At 37.9% G+C, this 17,237-nt stretch overlaps 1 protein-coding gene across 1 annotated transcript; it reads right to left on the bottom strand.

Moving 5' to 3' along the window:
• Window positions 1-208: 208 nt before the first annotated feature.
• On the bottom strand, window positions 209-1,603 carry LOC307155261 (general transcription factor II-I repeat domain-containing protein 2A-like; the record flags this gene model as incomplete). Its single annotated transcript, XM_079865823.1, has 1 exon — window positions 209-1,603. One exon carries the CDS (start codon window positions 1,601-1,603, stop codon window positions 209-211), a length of 1,395 nt encoding a protein of 464 aa, XP_079721949.1.
• Between the last annotated feature and the right edge of the window lie 15,634 nt (window positions 1,604-17,237).

The following is a 17,237-nucleotide window of genomic DNA, read 5'->3' as shown; positions in this document are numbered from 1 at the left end:
CAGTGCAATTTAATTTGAACTTGTTAATCTTCAAAAACAAAGAATAACAAAAGGTTTATAGAAATGTAACAACACAGCAACTTGTAATGTTTTCCTCCTCATTTTACCTTTTCAGTACAATTAACACAGTCAGTTCTGGGCTTAAACAAGGGCAACATGTTTATAGACATGTAATAAATTGTAATGTTTTCCTCCTCATTTTACCCTTTCAGTGAGAATAATCCAGTCTGTTCTGGGCTTGAACAAGGGCACTGAAATCTGGCTGCATGTCTGAGGTGGCTATACGAAGGACAGCTGAGAGGTGGTCATCAGTGTGTTTGGATTTGTTGAACTTCATCACTGAGAATGTCTGTTCACATACATAAGTAGATCCAAAGAGGACTAGAATCCTCTGAGCATGCCTCCTCAGGTGTGGGAAGTTCTCTTCTTTGAGGGAGGCATAAAAGTCCAGCAGTGAGGCTGACCTGAAGTGCTCTGCCAGAAGTGTGTCAGACTGCAGGTCAATCAGTTCCATCTGAACATCACTTGGAGCATTATCCACATTGCAGTTGAAGGGAGAAGAAACCATGTGCATTTCATTTTCTATAGCTTTGAAATCTTGAAATCGCCTTGAAAACTCTGCATGCAGTGCTTCTAACATGGGTGAGTACTTGTGGATGTGATCGGCTGATGGTGTGGCCTCCTTTAGTGTTGGCAAGTGGGTCAGAAGGTTGTCCTTCACTTGGCTTGAGATAAGCTGCAACTTCCTCATGAAAGCCTTCACTGCACTGTACATCTCATGCACAAAAAGGCCCTTGCACTGCAGTTTGACATTTAGTTCATTCATTAGTGCAGTTACATCCACAGCAAACCCGAGGTCTGCCACCCAGTCCTCATCAGAAAGCTCTGGGATGTCATGTCCTTTCTTCACACAGAAATCCTGAATCTGTTCTCTCAGGTCCCAGACACTTTTCAGTACCTTGCCTAGGCTGAGCCACCTGACAGGGCAGTGGTAGCTGATGTCACCATGTTCCATCTCATTTTCCTCCAAAAGAGCAACAAATTGTCTGTGATTTAATGCTCTCGCTCTGATGAAGTTAACTGTTTTAGTTACTGCATCAACAACATGGTTCATCTTTAACACTGTCTTACACAACACTTCCTGGTGGATAATACAATGCAAAAATGTCAATTTCTGCACAGGATTAAGTTCTGTCACTTTATCCTGCATTCTCTTTAAAAGACCGACATTTTTCCCAGTCAGATTTGGACAACCATCTGTTGTCACACCTGCCAGATTCTCCCATTTCAGTCCTAACTTGTCCAAACATTCATTTACCTCTTTGAATAAGTCATTACCAGTGGTTGTCCCTTTCATTGACTGCATGGATGCCAGCTCCTCCGTGACTTGAAAGTCTGCAGTCATTCCACGTAAGAAGATGAGAAGCTGAGCGGTATCACGCACATCGCAGCTCTCGTCCAAAGCCAGAGAAAAACAGTCAAAGTCTGCAGCTCTGTTCTTCAGCTGAAGCTCCAAGTTTCCACCGATGTCCTCAACCCGCCTCGTCACAGTGCGTCGGGAGAGTGAGATGTTCTCAAACGCGTCCTTTTTCTCCGGGCACATCAGTGCAACCGAGTCCAATAAGCACTCCTTAATAAACTCTCCGTCCGAAAATGCCTTACTTTTTCTGGCGATTTTGTGAGAAATGACATAACTTGTCCTAACGGCTGCTTCTCTGGTGGTGTAAAGTTTTGTAAAAAGTCCTTGTTGAGTGTGCAGTTTTGCTAGCAACGCATCAGACACACTTGCGCGCTCTTTTTCAGACAGATTTCTGTATTTATCCTCGTGTTTAGTCGTGTAGTGCCGATTCAAATTGTAATCTTTTAACACAGCGACCTGTGTACCGCAAATCAAGCACACAGCGTTACCTTTAATTTCTGTGAAGAAGTACTTGGCAGTCCATGTCTTGTTAAAAACACGACATTCATTATCAACTTTTCTTTTCTTAGCGTGTGCTGACATTTTGAGGGTAACACCACTTGTTGCTATTCAACTTCACTGTCGCCTGGCAACAGAGCGCGAGCCTCTGCTGAGTGCGCGCGCGCTGTTAAGACGAATCTGCCCGAGCAGACGGATATTAGTTTTTTTATTACCTTCGCGCTCATGCGGACGCGTCGAGTTTGACTGCAGTATCTTCTATTCTATGCGCCTTATAATCCGGTGCGCCTTATAGTGCGGAAAATACGATAGATATTTTTATAATCTATGTTGGGCCGGGGCCGGACAGGGACACACAAAGGGCCGGATGTGGCCCGCGGGCCGTAATATGCCCAGGTCTGAATTACAGCAACACCACCCCCTTTGCGTTTCAGACGAGGCTCATGTTTATAACAGTAATCTTGCGGCGTTGATTCATTTAAAGTAATGTAATCGTTTGGTTTTAGCCAGGTTTCTGTCAAACACAGCACATCTAGGTTATTATCTGAAATCATATCGTTAACAACGAGTGCTTTAGAAGTAAGCGATCGAATATTCAGCAACCCAAGCTTTAGCATTTGCTCATCTGTAATATAGCTGTTTTTTATTTGTTGAACATCAATTAAATTTTTAACCTTAGATGGGTTTAAACGTTTTTTGGATTTCCAAATTCGGGGAACAGACACAGTCTCTATATGATGATAGCTAGGTGAAAGAGGCTCTATGTGATAGGATTTATCTGACCTTGGTGACGCGAGGCCGCTAGCAGACGGTCGGTTTAGCCAGTCTGTCTGCTTCCTGACCTGAGCCCCAGATTGTCATGTTTGAGCTCTAAGACTATGTGCCATATTACTAGAGAGAAGAGCAGCACCATCCCAGGAGGGATGAATACCATCTCTTTTCAACAGGTCAGGTTTGCCCCAAAAACTTTTCCAATTGTCTATGAATTCTATATTATTAAGCGGACACCACCTAGACAGCCAACCGTTAAGCGAACACAATCTACTAACTATCTCATCACTCCTGCGAACAGGAAGGGGGCCAGAGCAAATTACAGTCCTTGACATCGTACTTGCAAGTTCACACACCTCTTTAATATTAATTTTGGTGATCTCCGACTGGCGGAGTCGAACATCATTAGTGCCGACATGAATAATGATCTTAGAGAATTTACGATTAGCATTAGCCAGCACTTTTAAATTTGCTTTGATGTCAGGCGCTCTGGCTCCCGGCAAACATGTGACTATGGTGGTTGGTGTCTCTATTTTCACGTTCCGTGTAATAGAATCGCCAATAACTAGGGCACAATCATTCTCAGTGGGTGTTTCACTGAGCGGGGCAAATCGATTTGTTATGGTAATCGGAACGGAAGAGTGGTTTTTAGATCCGCGACTAGAGCGATCCCTCACTGTCACCCATTTGCCCGGCTGCACAGGCTCTACTTCAGCCGGAACCGACTCATGTAAAGTGTTCACTATGCTATGCGCATCCAAAACATCTAAAGCACTAGCACTCTTACTATCCTCAATTAAAATTTGGATGCGTGTTTCTAATTCTGAAATCTTCTCTGTCAACCTAACTGTCTCCTTACATTTATCACATATAAATCCTATATTGCCGACAGAGAAGGCTATACTAAACATGTGACATGAAGTGCAGGTGACAATAACAGGACAAGACATTACTCACCGTGTTTGTTGACTGATTCTTACTCACCTGAGCTTTTTATGAACTCAAAGGCGCGGACGCGCGAGAGAAAAATAAATAAATAAAAATAGCTGAGCGCACGGGTGGCGCGTTAACAGGCTAGCGAATTACTAGCGTTTTGTGCTAGTAGTACTAATAACAAAAGCTAGCGATGTCAGGTTAATCTGAGATGTTGGGTAAAATGTAGTAGTATAAACAACTAGAAATGGTAGTAAAATGATGGTTCAAAACAAAGAAATATAAGGCTAAGACGGAGCTTACAGCACCGAAGCAAACAAACACACTCACAGCAGGCAGCGAGGCAGACAGGAGCAATCGATCAGCGATTCAGACAGGAGCAATCATGAAATGCTGAAACAATAGGGTCCAACACGAAGTGCCTTTTTCTTTCCGTCCTTTATTTAGGTAGTGAATGAATAAAACAAAAGAAAAGAAGAAAGACCAGCCTGGGAAGCTCAAAGATGAAGCTTAGCTCCCAGTATTCTGAACAAAGAATATATACTGAAAATGTATAGGGAGTATCACAATCTTAACCAATAAAATCATACATGACATCATAGGTATCATATATACTGTTGTATAACATAACTATAAATGGTCAATATCCGATACAGTTTCCTTTAGGTCCTTTAGATCCGAAGGGCTTCTGCAACACACAATGCATAGAAAACACACACATCTCTCTCCCCCTTTCTACATTGGGGTGCTTCTTAATATGAAACAGATGTTTGCATTACATGTAGATAAAAGAATGTGCAAGCATAGGCCTTTCTATGGGACAGCACAGGGCCTTTTATATGGACAGAGATAAGATAAGAAAATACATTTCTTACACCCTCAAAATCCACTTTTCTCAGGATATAATTTTTTGTCTAGTAATTTGAATGTTGTATTCGAAAGGAGATGCAATGAAATTACACATTGCTGGGTGTTAGATTTTTTAGAGTCTTTTAAAATGCATTAGCAGAATGCTAGCGTGTTATGGGCAACAACAACTCAACCTGTAAGAAATCGAAAAAAAATAAGTACTCGTTCATTCAACTTTCGACCTATAACCCATGTTGAACTTGCAAAACCTACAATAAAATCTGAGATTTCTCAACGGCAATCGGGTGAAAGAGACACATTTAGCCGTCTAGCCCCATAGACTCCCATTCAGTCTGCACTCGCCCGCGATCACCTCCAGTGGAATTCTAATGGAACTGCAACTAAGATCGATACAATGGGGCTAATAGGAAGTGCCAAGGCTCTCCGTAGACGGGCTCTGATATAGCCTAATAGAGCAGCTGTATTTGCAAATTCAAACAGACGAAAAGGGTTTGCACCAACATAAATGAGACTGCTACCCTGAATGTATCCATGATCACCATAGCCAAATGAAAATGTAAACATAGGTCGCACTTTTGACGCAGGTGCAAGTTCTGTCGCATACTGTGACGGGCTGCCTAAAACTCAGTTTTTCTCAGTTTACATGCAAACGTGCAAACTAAGTTTTCCAAAATCTCCACTCTGGCCCGAGTTTTTAGAAAGAATCGTTTTCAGAGGCAAATTCTCCATTTGCATGTAAACAGGGGCACAAACGAAGGGAAATGTCTCTGTTTTTCAACAGATATTCTCAGATAAAGGAGACATATAAAATGTGCAGAGAGTAGTTATAACCCTATGGCACCTGTCAAAATGATTGATGACTTCCGGTCCCGCCCCCAGATAAGACATCTGGTCACCGCCCTTCCGGTTTAGCTTTGACCTGTCCCGCCCTTTCTGCCGTGTATTGATATGGATATGGATTGGCCCTATCGACCGTTCGATCATGTGTTTTGACTAGGGATGTCCCGATCCGATCACATGATCGGAAATCGGGCCCGATCACGTGTTTTCAGACTCGATCGGAATCGGACGTTACCTCCCGATCAGGACTCGGATATATATATTCTCATTATTTTTTAACACATCATTATGCGGTTGCACAGAGTTACGCCGGTTTCACACTGCACGCGTTAGTAAGCAGCGCAGGAGCAGTGCGTATGGTGAGCAGGAGAAGGACACGTGCGTTTTGCTTTCAAACTGACAGCGTTTGTCACGCGCGGCTGAACCGCGGGTTGTGTAGGCTACAGACAGAGTACTCCATAATGGATAAGTTGGCATTGCTTTTTTTCGTTTTCAAATACATTTAAGAGAAAAGACTTGTCAAGAAGCTTATTTTATTAATAATTTCATTTATATAACTTTTGTTTCATCTTTTATTTTATTGTTATGGCAACAAGTTTGTTTTTGGACATTTGTTTTCTTTTTAAATTGCTGTTGGTCATTTGATTGACTGTTTAAAACACAATAGATATCATCAATGCACTTTTTGGATAAAACTGCGGTGTATTTTGGCCATGATCAATGTATTGTCACTTTAATTCAGCAAAAGCGGCGCAGCAAAAATAGACTCGGCGCCGAAACGATCGCGGCACTGCTGCTCTGCTCTACTACGCACTGCCGCGCCGCCTCTGCGTGCGGTGTGAATGCTCTAAAGCCTGGTTTAATCTGTTAACATGGGCGGCGAAAAAAAATACGCGCTGCACGCTCTGCTAACAGTGCAGTGTGAAACCGGTGTAAGAGTTAGGAGTGTAGTTCCTAAAAGCACATTACTGGCTTTGCAAACACTGTAGCACTTTTATTTTTTATTTGTTTACATGCCTGCCGGGTATTTTAAGTTGAGGTGCTATTTGTTTATATATTAGACTTTTTTTATATTTACTGTTGCACTAAAGTCCAAAAGTGAAGAATTTATGTATTACTTGATTGTTCAAGCTACCTCACAGAAGTGCTCTGTTTGTTAACAGAGTTGTTGAATGTTAAAATAAGGTGAATTAAATAAAAAATAAGGAACAGTTTTTTTTTTTTGGATCTGTTTTTTCGCTCTTCTTTATTCTTTTTTTATGTATTAAGTATCGGATCGGGACTCGGTATCGGCAGATACTCAAAATCAAATGACTCGGACTCGGACTCGAGGGCAAAAAAACCTGATCGGGACATCCCTAGTTTTGACAGTTTTATCTACCGGTGTCTTTCCGGCATATGTTGTTGTTATGGTTTGCCCTATTGTCCTAGCTAGTCATAGATCATTTGGTTTTGACAGAAAGTTTGAAGACTGTGTCACACACCCATTATCTCTTGTGCACACAAGTTGGGTGTATTTTCTGTGTTTGTGATAGACATCTGTTTTTTGACAGAAAGTTTGAATTTGTTGTCCGGTTCAGTTATGTGTCTGTGTCTGTGTGTGTGTGTGTGTGTGTGTGTGTGCATCCTCTGACATGACCCCCTCCACATTCCTGAGGTAACAGTGAAAGTGAGAAAAAGAGAGTTACCCTAATCATGTTTTATATTTCACACAAATAATATGCAATAATATCTTACTAAAAATCTACTGAAACCATTTAATTCAGTTTTAGATAAACAAAAGAATAAAAAAATCATATTACATAAACATTCCGTTCTTTAGGCCTATAAGTGTATAAAATAAAATAGCTATCTTGCTAATTTAACTAAAGTTGAAAACCATTCAGTTCTTTATAAAAGTATATAATTAAATGCTTATAAAATAAATATCTTATTGATCCAATTGTTTTTGATAAACAAAAGAATCAAAATCATATTACATAAAAAAAGGGTATACATTAAAATGGTTATCTTGCTAATTTAACTAAAGTTGAAAAACATTCTGTTCTTTAAAAGTATATAAAAAAAATAAAAATAAAAATCTACTGAAATTTCAGTTTTAGATAAAAATAAAATTCATCTAAGTCTGCTGACTGAAGATTTCATGAAGCACCAGACAAATGGTATGTTTGTGTGTGTGTGTGTGTGTGTGTGTGTGTGTGTGTGTGTGCGTACGTGTGTCTGTGACAGGTTCCGGTAAATTAGCGTGCCGTCATCTTTCTGAATTTATTTCAAAACATAATCGTAAAAGTTTAAATATGATCTTTTAAAATTAAAAGACTGTTTAAATAAAATCTTTAAAGTTTGAATACATTCATATCTTCTATTTATCTTTTAGAAGATTACTGTAATGATTTTGTTTAATGGTGACCTAAAGTATAATTGTTATTAAACAATGTCTGTCTGTTCAAAAACTTTAGATTGTAGAAAAACTGTACTTTTTAGTCGTTTTAAATCTCATTTATATGAAAAGATTCAATCAGCATTTTTTTGTCCATGCGGGGTTTAAATTTTTATGGTGGGGGCTTTCCATAGCTATAATGAATTTTGTACCGTACACCTAAACACAGAAAACTACATTTGTACATTTTCAAAATGAAATAAATAAATAAATAAATCATTTAATATCATTTTGTGCACACACACGGTTCTAAAAAATAAACTAATCTCTATTTTAAATTAAATTATTATTAATAACATATGTTACTAAAATGTAAACAAAGTTTTAGCTAAATAAATATATAAACAAAAACACCTTACAGCCCCAGATCCTTCAGAGATAAACCACAGTGTGATCTGAAGCTTCAGGAAACAGGGTATCAGACCAGATGAGTCTCGGGGGACAATGTCACAGTAAATCTAGTCTGCTAACGCCTTTTACAGAGTACATCCAGAGTTTATACTAAATTCATTTAAAAGCATAATCATACAAGTTTAAATAAGGTATTTTAAAATTAAAAGAAATCTTTAAAGTTTTATTAAAATCATATCTTCTATTTATTTTCTTAGAAGATTACTGTAATGATTTTATTTAACGGTAACCTAAAGTAGAATTTTTACTAAACAGCGTTTAGTTGTTGATTGTTGAAAAACTGTGCTTGGGCATCTTAGATCTTTTGTCCATACAACATGTTGTCATAGTTTGTCACAATGTTTTGTTGTTGTGTTGTTTTTAAGAAATCCGAGGACTCCACATTGCTCTTATTTAGACTAAGTTGTATCATCTGCAAAATCACTGACGCGGCATAAGTAAAGTTGGTCTTGAGCGAATATTTAATTTTATCAGTCATAATTCAAAGTATAAGTATACGATCGTATAAGATCATTTTAACTTGTATTCCCCGAACTATCCTTAATCAGTGTGGAATCACACAGGGTGAAACCCTTTACTGAGAATATACTATCGGTTATCTACTCAAAATATATGTAGAAGTGTAAAATCGGTGTTTAAAATCTGTCTGCTGGCCGCATGAATAGACTTTGGGGAGAGCTGATGATACTATCTATAGCAGGAAGCATGCCCTTTGACCTCCTCGATTGTGGAGGCTTGTTGTTTTTTTTTTTTGTTTTTTTTTTGTTAAAGACCCAACTACAAGTTAGTTCTCCCAAAAGAATTTCTCCCATCTAGTGGTTCTCCCATCTACTCGCTTTTTCAAATGCGTGTTGCAACTGCGGTAGCCGTAATGTGTCAAGAAGCTATGACAACATGGCTTCCAATAGCGCTTCATTGAGTTTAACGATACATGTTTTTGTACTGTTATGGCAGCTATATAATGATTTACACAACCAAGCAATGAAAAAAGCTTGTAATTTAGACCATACCTTTGACTTGCCTGTCGAGAAGAAATCAGGCAACTTCCCTTTCAAAGTCTTTCTCCTTCATTAGATCTTTCCACATGGGGAAAAGCTATCCTGATATTTATTTACATACCGATAAATTAAATGTTAGCTTTTAGGCGATGAGGATTCCTTCTCCCGTGGCTCGGCATAAGTATGATCCTGCATTATAATGTACTGTGCAGTGCAGCCTTTCAAATTTGCCGGGGCAGTATCATTGCCTCCCATATGGTCTAGCGGTTAGGATTCCTGGCTTTCATCCAGGCTGCCCGGGTTCGACTCCCGGTATGGAAAGACAATTTTTTTTACATTGTCAACAAAATTCAAGTTACTCAATAATCATTTTTAGTTATCCATAGTCTTAGAGGCCTACAAGTCTTAGAGGCCTACACGAACTGCAGAAACAAGCAGAAGATATGTAAAAACTCATAAATGCTGTTTCAGTACTGAATCATTTTCACAAATACAATTACATAGAATTCAGAAAATTTCACTATGGAATATTTACTTTATCTATCATAATTTCAATTTAGTACATCATCATTTAAACTTTTCATCTCATAATTATGACGCATAGTCATAATTGTAATTTCAACTTTTTGTTATAATTATTACTTAATTCAGAATTACAATTTTTGTCAATTACACCTTTTTAATGTAATACTTAAAACGTTTTTAAGGCATAATTTGGTTGTTGACTATAGTAGTGTTGATGATGAAACGTGTTGAGTTAGGCTAGCGCTTTTTGTCCCTCTCTGGTATTATAGTGTTTCAAGATGGCGGAACGACACGGAAGCCTCCTTGGTCTTACCCGCCCCATGTAAATAAAGATAAGAAATGTTTCGCTTACGAGGATAAGTCAGATCATTGGCAGAGGTCATTTTACACCCATGAGGACATATTTTATGAATACAGACAATGATTTTAGCTAATAAAATACAATTTTTTCAACGAGCGAATCTACACATGAGAGGCCTTCAGAAGTCATAACTCCAGGGGTCAACGGCTTAGGCCCATTGGTTTCGGTATTTGTAAAAATCAAATACTGTATTACACTTTTCAAAGTTACAATAAAAAGACCTGTTGTGTTCTGACACAAGGCCATTAACTTGTTTTTATAAATGTATTTTGCTTATTTCTACAAATATCGACCTGAAAAATGAAAATCAGAAAAAACATTGTTTTAAAATACAACTAAACCATGATAATGTTTAGTTTAGATGTTGATGACTAAGCTTCTGGCATATAGTGCAACCACGCAACAAGAAATCTAATATTGGTGTAATCTTTGCGAGGTCTCACTCACGACACACAACTTTGTAAATAAATAAAATAAAATATTATGGAAGTCGTTGTACTGTAATTTAACCATATTTTATTTATTAATATTATGGCTTCATGTTGATTTAAAGTTTTTAATTGTTATTAACAAATACCTTTTAACATCCGTAGGGCTGTGTTGAAAAAATCGATTCACCGATTCTGAATCGATTTTCATATTAATTTCTAAAGATCGATCCGTAACTCAGAGGATCGATTTTCCCCGTGAACTTTAACTTGCCGCGTCATTAAATACACGCATGAGCGCGAGGTGGAAGGACATTAAAACAACGTCAGTAACGTTAAGCAAGCGGTTGCTTTGAAAACTCCAGAAACGCTCAAAGCTGCGATCTGGCACCATTTCGGGTTCAGAAGCAATGCAGAGAACGAGCTTGACAAAAGCAAAGGTTTTGTAAGTTCAAATTTTATTTACATTCTGTGTAATAGAGATGCGCGGTTGGCGGTTACAGCCGCGGACTCCGCGGATAAACCATGGATCGGGCGGATGACGTGACGAAAAATTATATTTTAATTAAATTCGGACGGGTGGCGGGCGGTTAACCAATCAAATGAAAAATATATGCATACATTAAGCGGATGGCGGGCGGGTGCGGTTTTGAAAATTGGTCAAAAACGTTGGTGCGGATGGATGGCGGACGGATGATGAGTTTTGTGATGCGGTTGAAATAATAGCCCATCGCGCATCTCTACTGTGTAATGTTGTCTGTTTACTGTGAAGCCAGTAACCAACAATCTGTTTACATTTGCACTGGCTTAGAACAAATGTGTTCTAAATGTTGATCATTAAAATAAAAAATAAAGGTGCATTTGCATCTGAACTGTAGGAGCTTTTTGGAAAATTCTTAATGTCATTTTTAATAATACATCAGGTTCGCGTCTAAATAATCGGTCTACTGCTGCTGATATACCTCTGAGTCCTCTGTCGTCTACACCAGTGCAAGTTTGTGAAAGCAGTTGTATCAACACTCTGGAAGGGGGATTGTTCTTTACAACCACCAATACTCCATTAATTTGCAGTTGAATGTCTATAATAATAGTATCAATATGTTGCATAACTACAGTCCTGTAATTCAGGTAACAGCTGGAAAAAAATGCTTTTTTCAAAAACCATTATCTAAATCAGGGGTTTTCAAACTTTTTGTGTGTGTGGACCACTATTTGTATTTAAGAATTTTCGCGGACCACCTCATAATACACATAATAAAATATGTCTACACAGAGTCCTACCTGAATTAATCTGCACCTCTAAATAGGCGTACTAGCACTAAAACTATAACTGGTCATCACATCAGTACAACAGGCTTGTTAAAAGAAAGTTTACTGCACACAACGGCTGCCACATATTTAATTTATTTATTTACTCAAGCGCCCGATCGATGGCAATCAGGGCATAATCAGGTTAATTTGAACAACAGGCTTGAAATCTATACAGTAATAAGAACACTGGAATATAGTCAACATTTCAAATCCTTTGGCAATTTTAGGGGATTATTAATCTTCAGAGTTTTACAAGTCCTCAAAAAGTACAGGCTTGAGTTTGTCCACTTAACAGCACATCTGCAAAACATTTCAGAAACGCGAGATCAAGAAACTAACTGGAAATTAAAATAATAACAGGCCTTATTCATTCCATTTATAAACATTTGGTTTCATAAACTAGATGCCTAACTGTGCGTTCACAGTTATAGCGCGTCAAATTCAAAAAGGGATTATGTGAAATTCGCGCCTGCCGCGTCTAGTGATACGCTTGACCACTTTGTATCAATTCGCGCGTCAAGAGCGAAATTGACGCGCGTAAAAACTAAAGTTTGAAGCGAAATTTCGTCCGGTGTGAACGCACCATTAAAGGCGATGCGTGTGATGTGATAATGAGAACATAATAATTTGCCTCTGCCCTTTTATCTTCAGAGAACCTGTTGCTATCCACCGAACCAATGTTGTGGTTCTAACGGCACTGAACTTGAATGTCACGGCCGAACACCACTAGGCTATTTTAGTAATCACACAATAACTTGACTATTTAATTAAAATGTTATATCAATATAGGCCTACATATTCTTTTTACTTTTCTTTTTTTATGGGAATTTCCTGGTAAAATGAAGGTAAAAAAAATATTATTTTATATTTTATTTTGCCTTTCCACGGACCACCTGCAGTACCCTCACGGACCACAGTTTGGGAATGGCTGATCTAAATCTCGAAGATCGGATCGGATCGGATCGAATCGAATAATGATAATCGATTCAAGATCTTGAGAATCGGAATCGAATCGATTCTTGAAATTTGAATCGAAACCCAGCCCTAAACATCCGGCACAAAATGAAAGAGATGTATTATTTGAAAAAAAATTTAAAAAAATGGAATGTTCACAATCACTATGTGTCAAAAACAGTATGTGTGTAAATAGTTGTGCAAAGTTCCACACCCTATGGACTAACACATAAATAAATATATATAACATACACAAAACATTTCTTAACTAAGCAACTGTTTCTTAAATTATCAGACACTCACCGCACTGATGTTAACATCACCATATATTGTGTTTTCTACCATGATTGTAGTAACTATTGTACCACCATTCTTCTGGGCAACTGTTAAGTTAAGCTGATTAGGGTTCTGAATTAATGGCTGTCCGAATGTTGTAGAAATATTATGCTGTCGTCGTTGTGGAAGGTTGTTAGGCTGTTGATTTGTCATGTTTCCAGAATGTGTTTGAATGCACAGCGTTTGAACGTCACCATCTGTTAAAAAATGAACAATTAAATACACAACCAAAAACCATGTAAACATTATAGTAAAGCTTATTGAAGATTGAGAAACATATTGACTACTAACAAAGTAAATTATACATCTTTTCCTACGTTTGATATTCTTTTTTCTGATTTTTTTCACTATGGACTTGATCCTTTTTAATGCTGTTTTCTCTCCATATTTATTCTGTAGTTCCTCTACTGTGTCTTCCAACCTCTCTGTTGTTCTTCTCCTGCTGTGTTAACTAGTGGTCGACCGATATATCGCCGAGGCCGATATATCGGCCGATATTTGGAATTTTTTAGATATCGGCATCGGCCGATAAATCTTTCCGTTTGGCCGATATATTTCAAAACAGTTTGTGACTGTGCATTAGCGCTTTTTTCCACTGACGCGGACAGAGCGAGCGTGAATGAACTGAATACACTCGCTCTGCTCCGCCCAGCACCGTAAGACAAGCCACTCAGAAGTGAAACAGACATCTGACAGATACAGTAAATGACCATTCGCATTCGCTTTCTAATCTGACGCTACATTGTGTTACACACAAAAACACTCCGGCGTGCAGCAGAGTCTGTTCAAACAGTACCGTGATATGTCAGATCCGCAGCCCAGTGGTAGCTCCAGTGGGGGTCACAGATGTGATATAAACAAATTCAAACAAAACTGAAAACATTTTACCTCACAAACAGTCAAAAATCCTGTAACTGGCTGTCCCTCAGATACGCGCGTTGTTCTCGGGTTACATTTAAACTAGACGCTGTTTTCCAACGGACTCGCGTGCACGGAAAAGCTGGGTCGCGTGCATTACAGATCAGTTGGTCGCGTGAGGTGGATGAGAGGAGAACACTATGTAATAATATTACGTTTGAAAATAAATCCTTGAAAATGTTATTCACTATCTACTGTATTTATCCATGATTGGCGTAATATCGTGTGTAGTATACATTTTCATATGTTCATGTATGTCATGCAAATACATGTGACGGCTTGCAACGTTTTAAAGAAACAAACAAGCAAAACTAAACACATAAATCATTATTATTTAAATATACTTGAAGTAAAACAACCTTAAAAAAAGGTTGAACTATTTAAACTATTTTAAAGTAAATAGTGTAAATAAACTATGTGAGATTTATATTTAACTATGTTGTACATAAAATATATGTAATTTCACATACTATTTTGTCATTAATTTATGAATATTGTTTAGATTGGTTCATTAATGATAAATGTTATTTGTAACCTGCAGTAAGCAGCAGTAATTATTTATGTGACTGAAAAAATGACTGTAAATATGAAAGCAGACAAGAAGTTGCACTAAAACTTTATTTATTGAAGTGTTACCTTACCTTTTTGTTTACATTTTAATTTCTTAGTAAATATTTTTTATTGCAAAAAGAATTTTGCATAAATAGTATGTACAATAAATGTTCATTTAGTTTCACCAATATTCTTTATGTCTCTCATTTACTGTATTCACATGTATTGTATCGGCCTCATATCGGCCAATCGGCCAGATTACTTTCTCAATATCGGCATCGGCATCAGCCATTAAAAATCCCATATCGGTCGACCACTAGTGTTAACCAAAGACAAACAGTTAGAAGAATAAAATGTATGTACAATAGCAAAAATAAAAGTTGGTCATTAGTTGTTAGGGTTAGATACACCTGTAGACACATTCACACACCCGTTCGCCTGTTTTCATCTAGCATACACCAGAGTTCAAACATTCACTTTTTCAAAGGGTCGAATGATTACGCGGTCAAAATTTCTCTTTTTAACATGAGAGTTAAAAAATGTACACGAGTCACGACGCATTGCATTATGCACCTGACCTGCCGGCTGATGAAGTATTTATTACATCAAGAAAACATGAATACAACACACTGCACTTGGATGAATACATTTATTAGATTTATTTAATAATATTACCAGTTCCATATTATCTTTATATAAGACATATAAAGACATCTTAAAAATAAGACAAAAAATGATTATTTTTTAAATTTGACTGCATTCTTTACTTTTTGATTTATGAATTATAACAGACTGATGGGAAAAACATTATTTTGCAGTTACTTTTTTAAAATTTGTTTTATTATTCAACTATCTCTTTCTTTTTGTTAGATTTTATTAGTTGTAATTTTATATATAAACATTTAACTTTTAAAATAAAGGTTTTACAACAACATCACCATCTTCCGCTATATTTGGGCCTCCATGCTCATCTATTTACAGTATATGATATTGGTGAAGGGGGCCAGCATGAATATATATTTTTAGGGGGCCCCCGAATTCTCTACGGCCCCGTTCACATTGCATCGTAAGCGCATAATATCACCTGCTCAAGTACGTCTTGACGAGTTTCTTCTGTATTAAACAGCGAATCTTCTCAGTCAGATCGTCGCAAGATCTCAGGAATCCTCTCACACTGCTTGTGTTCACGAGCTCCATCGCTGCACTTTTGTGCGGCTGTGTGTGACTCTTAACGATTCAAACTACCATAAAGCGCACCAAAACAGCAGCGCGGAGATGTGACGTCATGTGTCGAGCGGGCGCTCGTAAAAAGCACATCTTTGCATTTCTTCTGAAACAACAATTTTTAACATCACTATCGCAACACTTATCGTACTGCCGGCTGGGATTGTAATGTTTTGTATGCCGTTTTCTTTACACTCACCCCGGATATCTGTTTCCTGCAGTTAGCTGTAATGTTAGTGAACTCTAGGTCTTCTCTTTGTTCATATACGACAGTATTCGCATGAATTGGCTTGATTTGATAAAATTATGTTTTAAACCATCATCTTCACTTGAGACATTTACATTATACCGTCCTAGTTTTTAAATAGCGCTAAAATGTATATTTTAACCCTTTATGCGGATATGCCGCACAAGGTTCTCTGTTCTCTGGTTCTGTGTTTTTAAAAATAAAGACAAGGATACCTCTTTCTATAAGCGACCCTTAAAATCTGTGCATACAACAAAACACGTGTAGGTGTACGATGATTTATCAGCAAATTACTTTTGTTTGAAGAAAAACTTAAATCAGCTGGTGCTTGATAACTATTGAAGTTATGATGCGATATTTATCACGTTTTAATTTTAACTCAATACTCTATGAACTTTAACATCTTGTTGGTCAAATTAACTTAAAGCCTGCGCATCCTAGCTACTTTCTAAATGTGTGTAACAGAACTTATGGTGAACAATTTAGCCATATGTTTTAAACGTGTAATGTTTAAACAAATTTTGTTACTGGACTGAGTGAAAATAATAAACTTCTCTCTGGCGGCATATGCATAACTTTTCCATGACGCTACTTCTGATGCAATGTGGCTTTAATTTACATAGTTATTTACGGCTTTCCTGATGACAGCCCCCGTGCATCCTACACAACAGGGTGGGCTGAGCTGTTGTCCTGATAAATATTTCAGGACATCGCACGCTCTAGCTCTACTCTAGCTCTACTAGCCGCGGACTGCTGTGCTACTGCAACAAAAGTTGAAAGTCCTGATTGCCAGAACCTGACGCAAACTTCCGACCCAAAAACACAAGGCTTGGATAATTGTCCCGCAAGGACTCAGGAGATTCCAGGAACATTCCAGGAAAATTTGAAAAAAATTCGAAAAGTTGAAAAATGGCGACGCAAAACCTGATGGAGAGCGACTCCCCGTCCAGTTCTGGCGATGTGGGGAACAAGTATCATCCGGCGTGTGAGTGCGCCACGGGCAAAGACTGTCGTTTAAAGGGGTCATATAATGGTACATGCACTTTTACAAGTTGATTGCACTGAAATGTCTGTTGGCAGTGCCTGTACACAACCATCCTATCATGATTAAAATCCATCCAGTGGTTTTGTTTTAATCTCCATATATGTTTGACCATCTATGAAATCAAGCCGTTCGATATTGTGACGTCATAAGATCGT

Source organism: Squalius cephalus (genome assembly GCF_949319135.1).
Source record: "Squalius cephalus genome assembly, chromosome: 3".
NCBI classification, from domain to species: domain Eukaryota; kingdom Metazoa; phylum Chordata; class Actinopteri; order Cypriniformes; family Leuciscidae; genus Squalius; species Squalius cephalus.
Note: the sequence above shows the minus strand (reverse complement) of the source record. Positions and strands in the feature narration are given on the sequence as shown.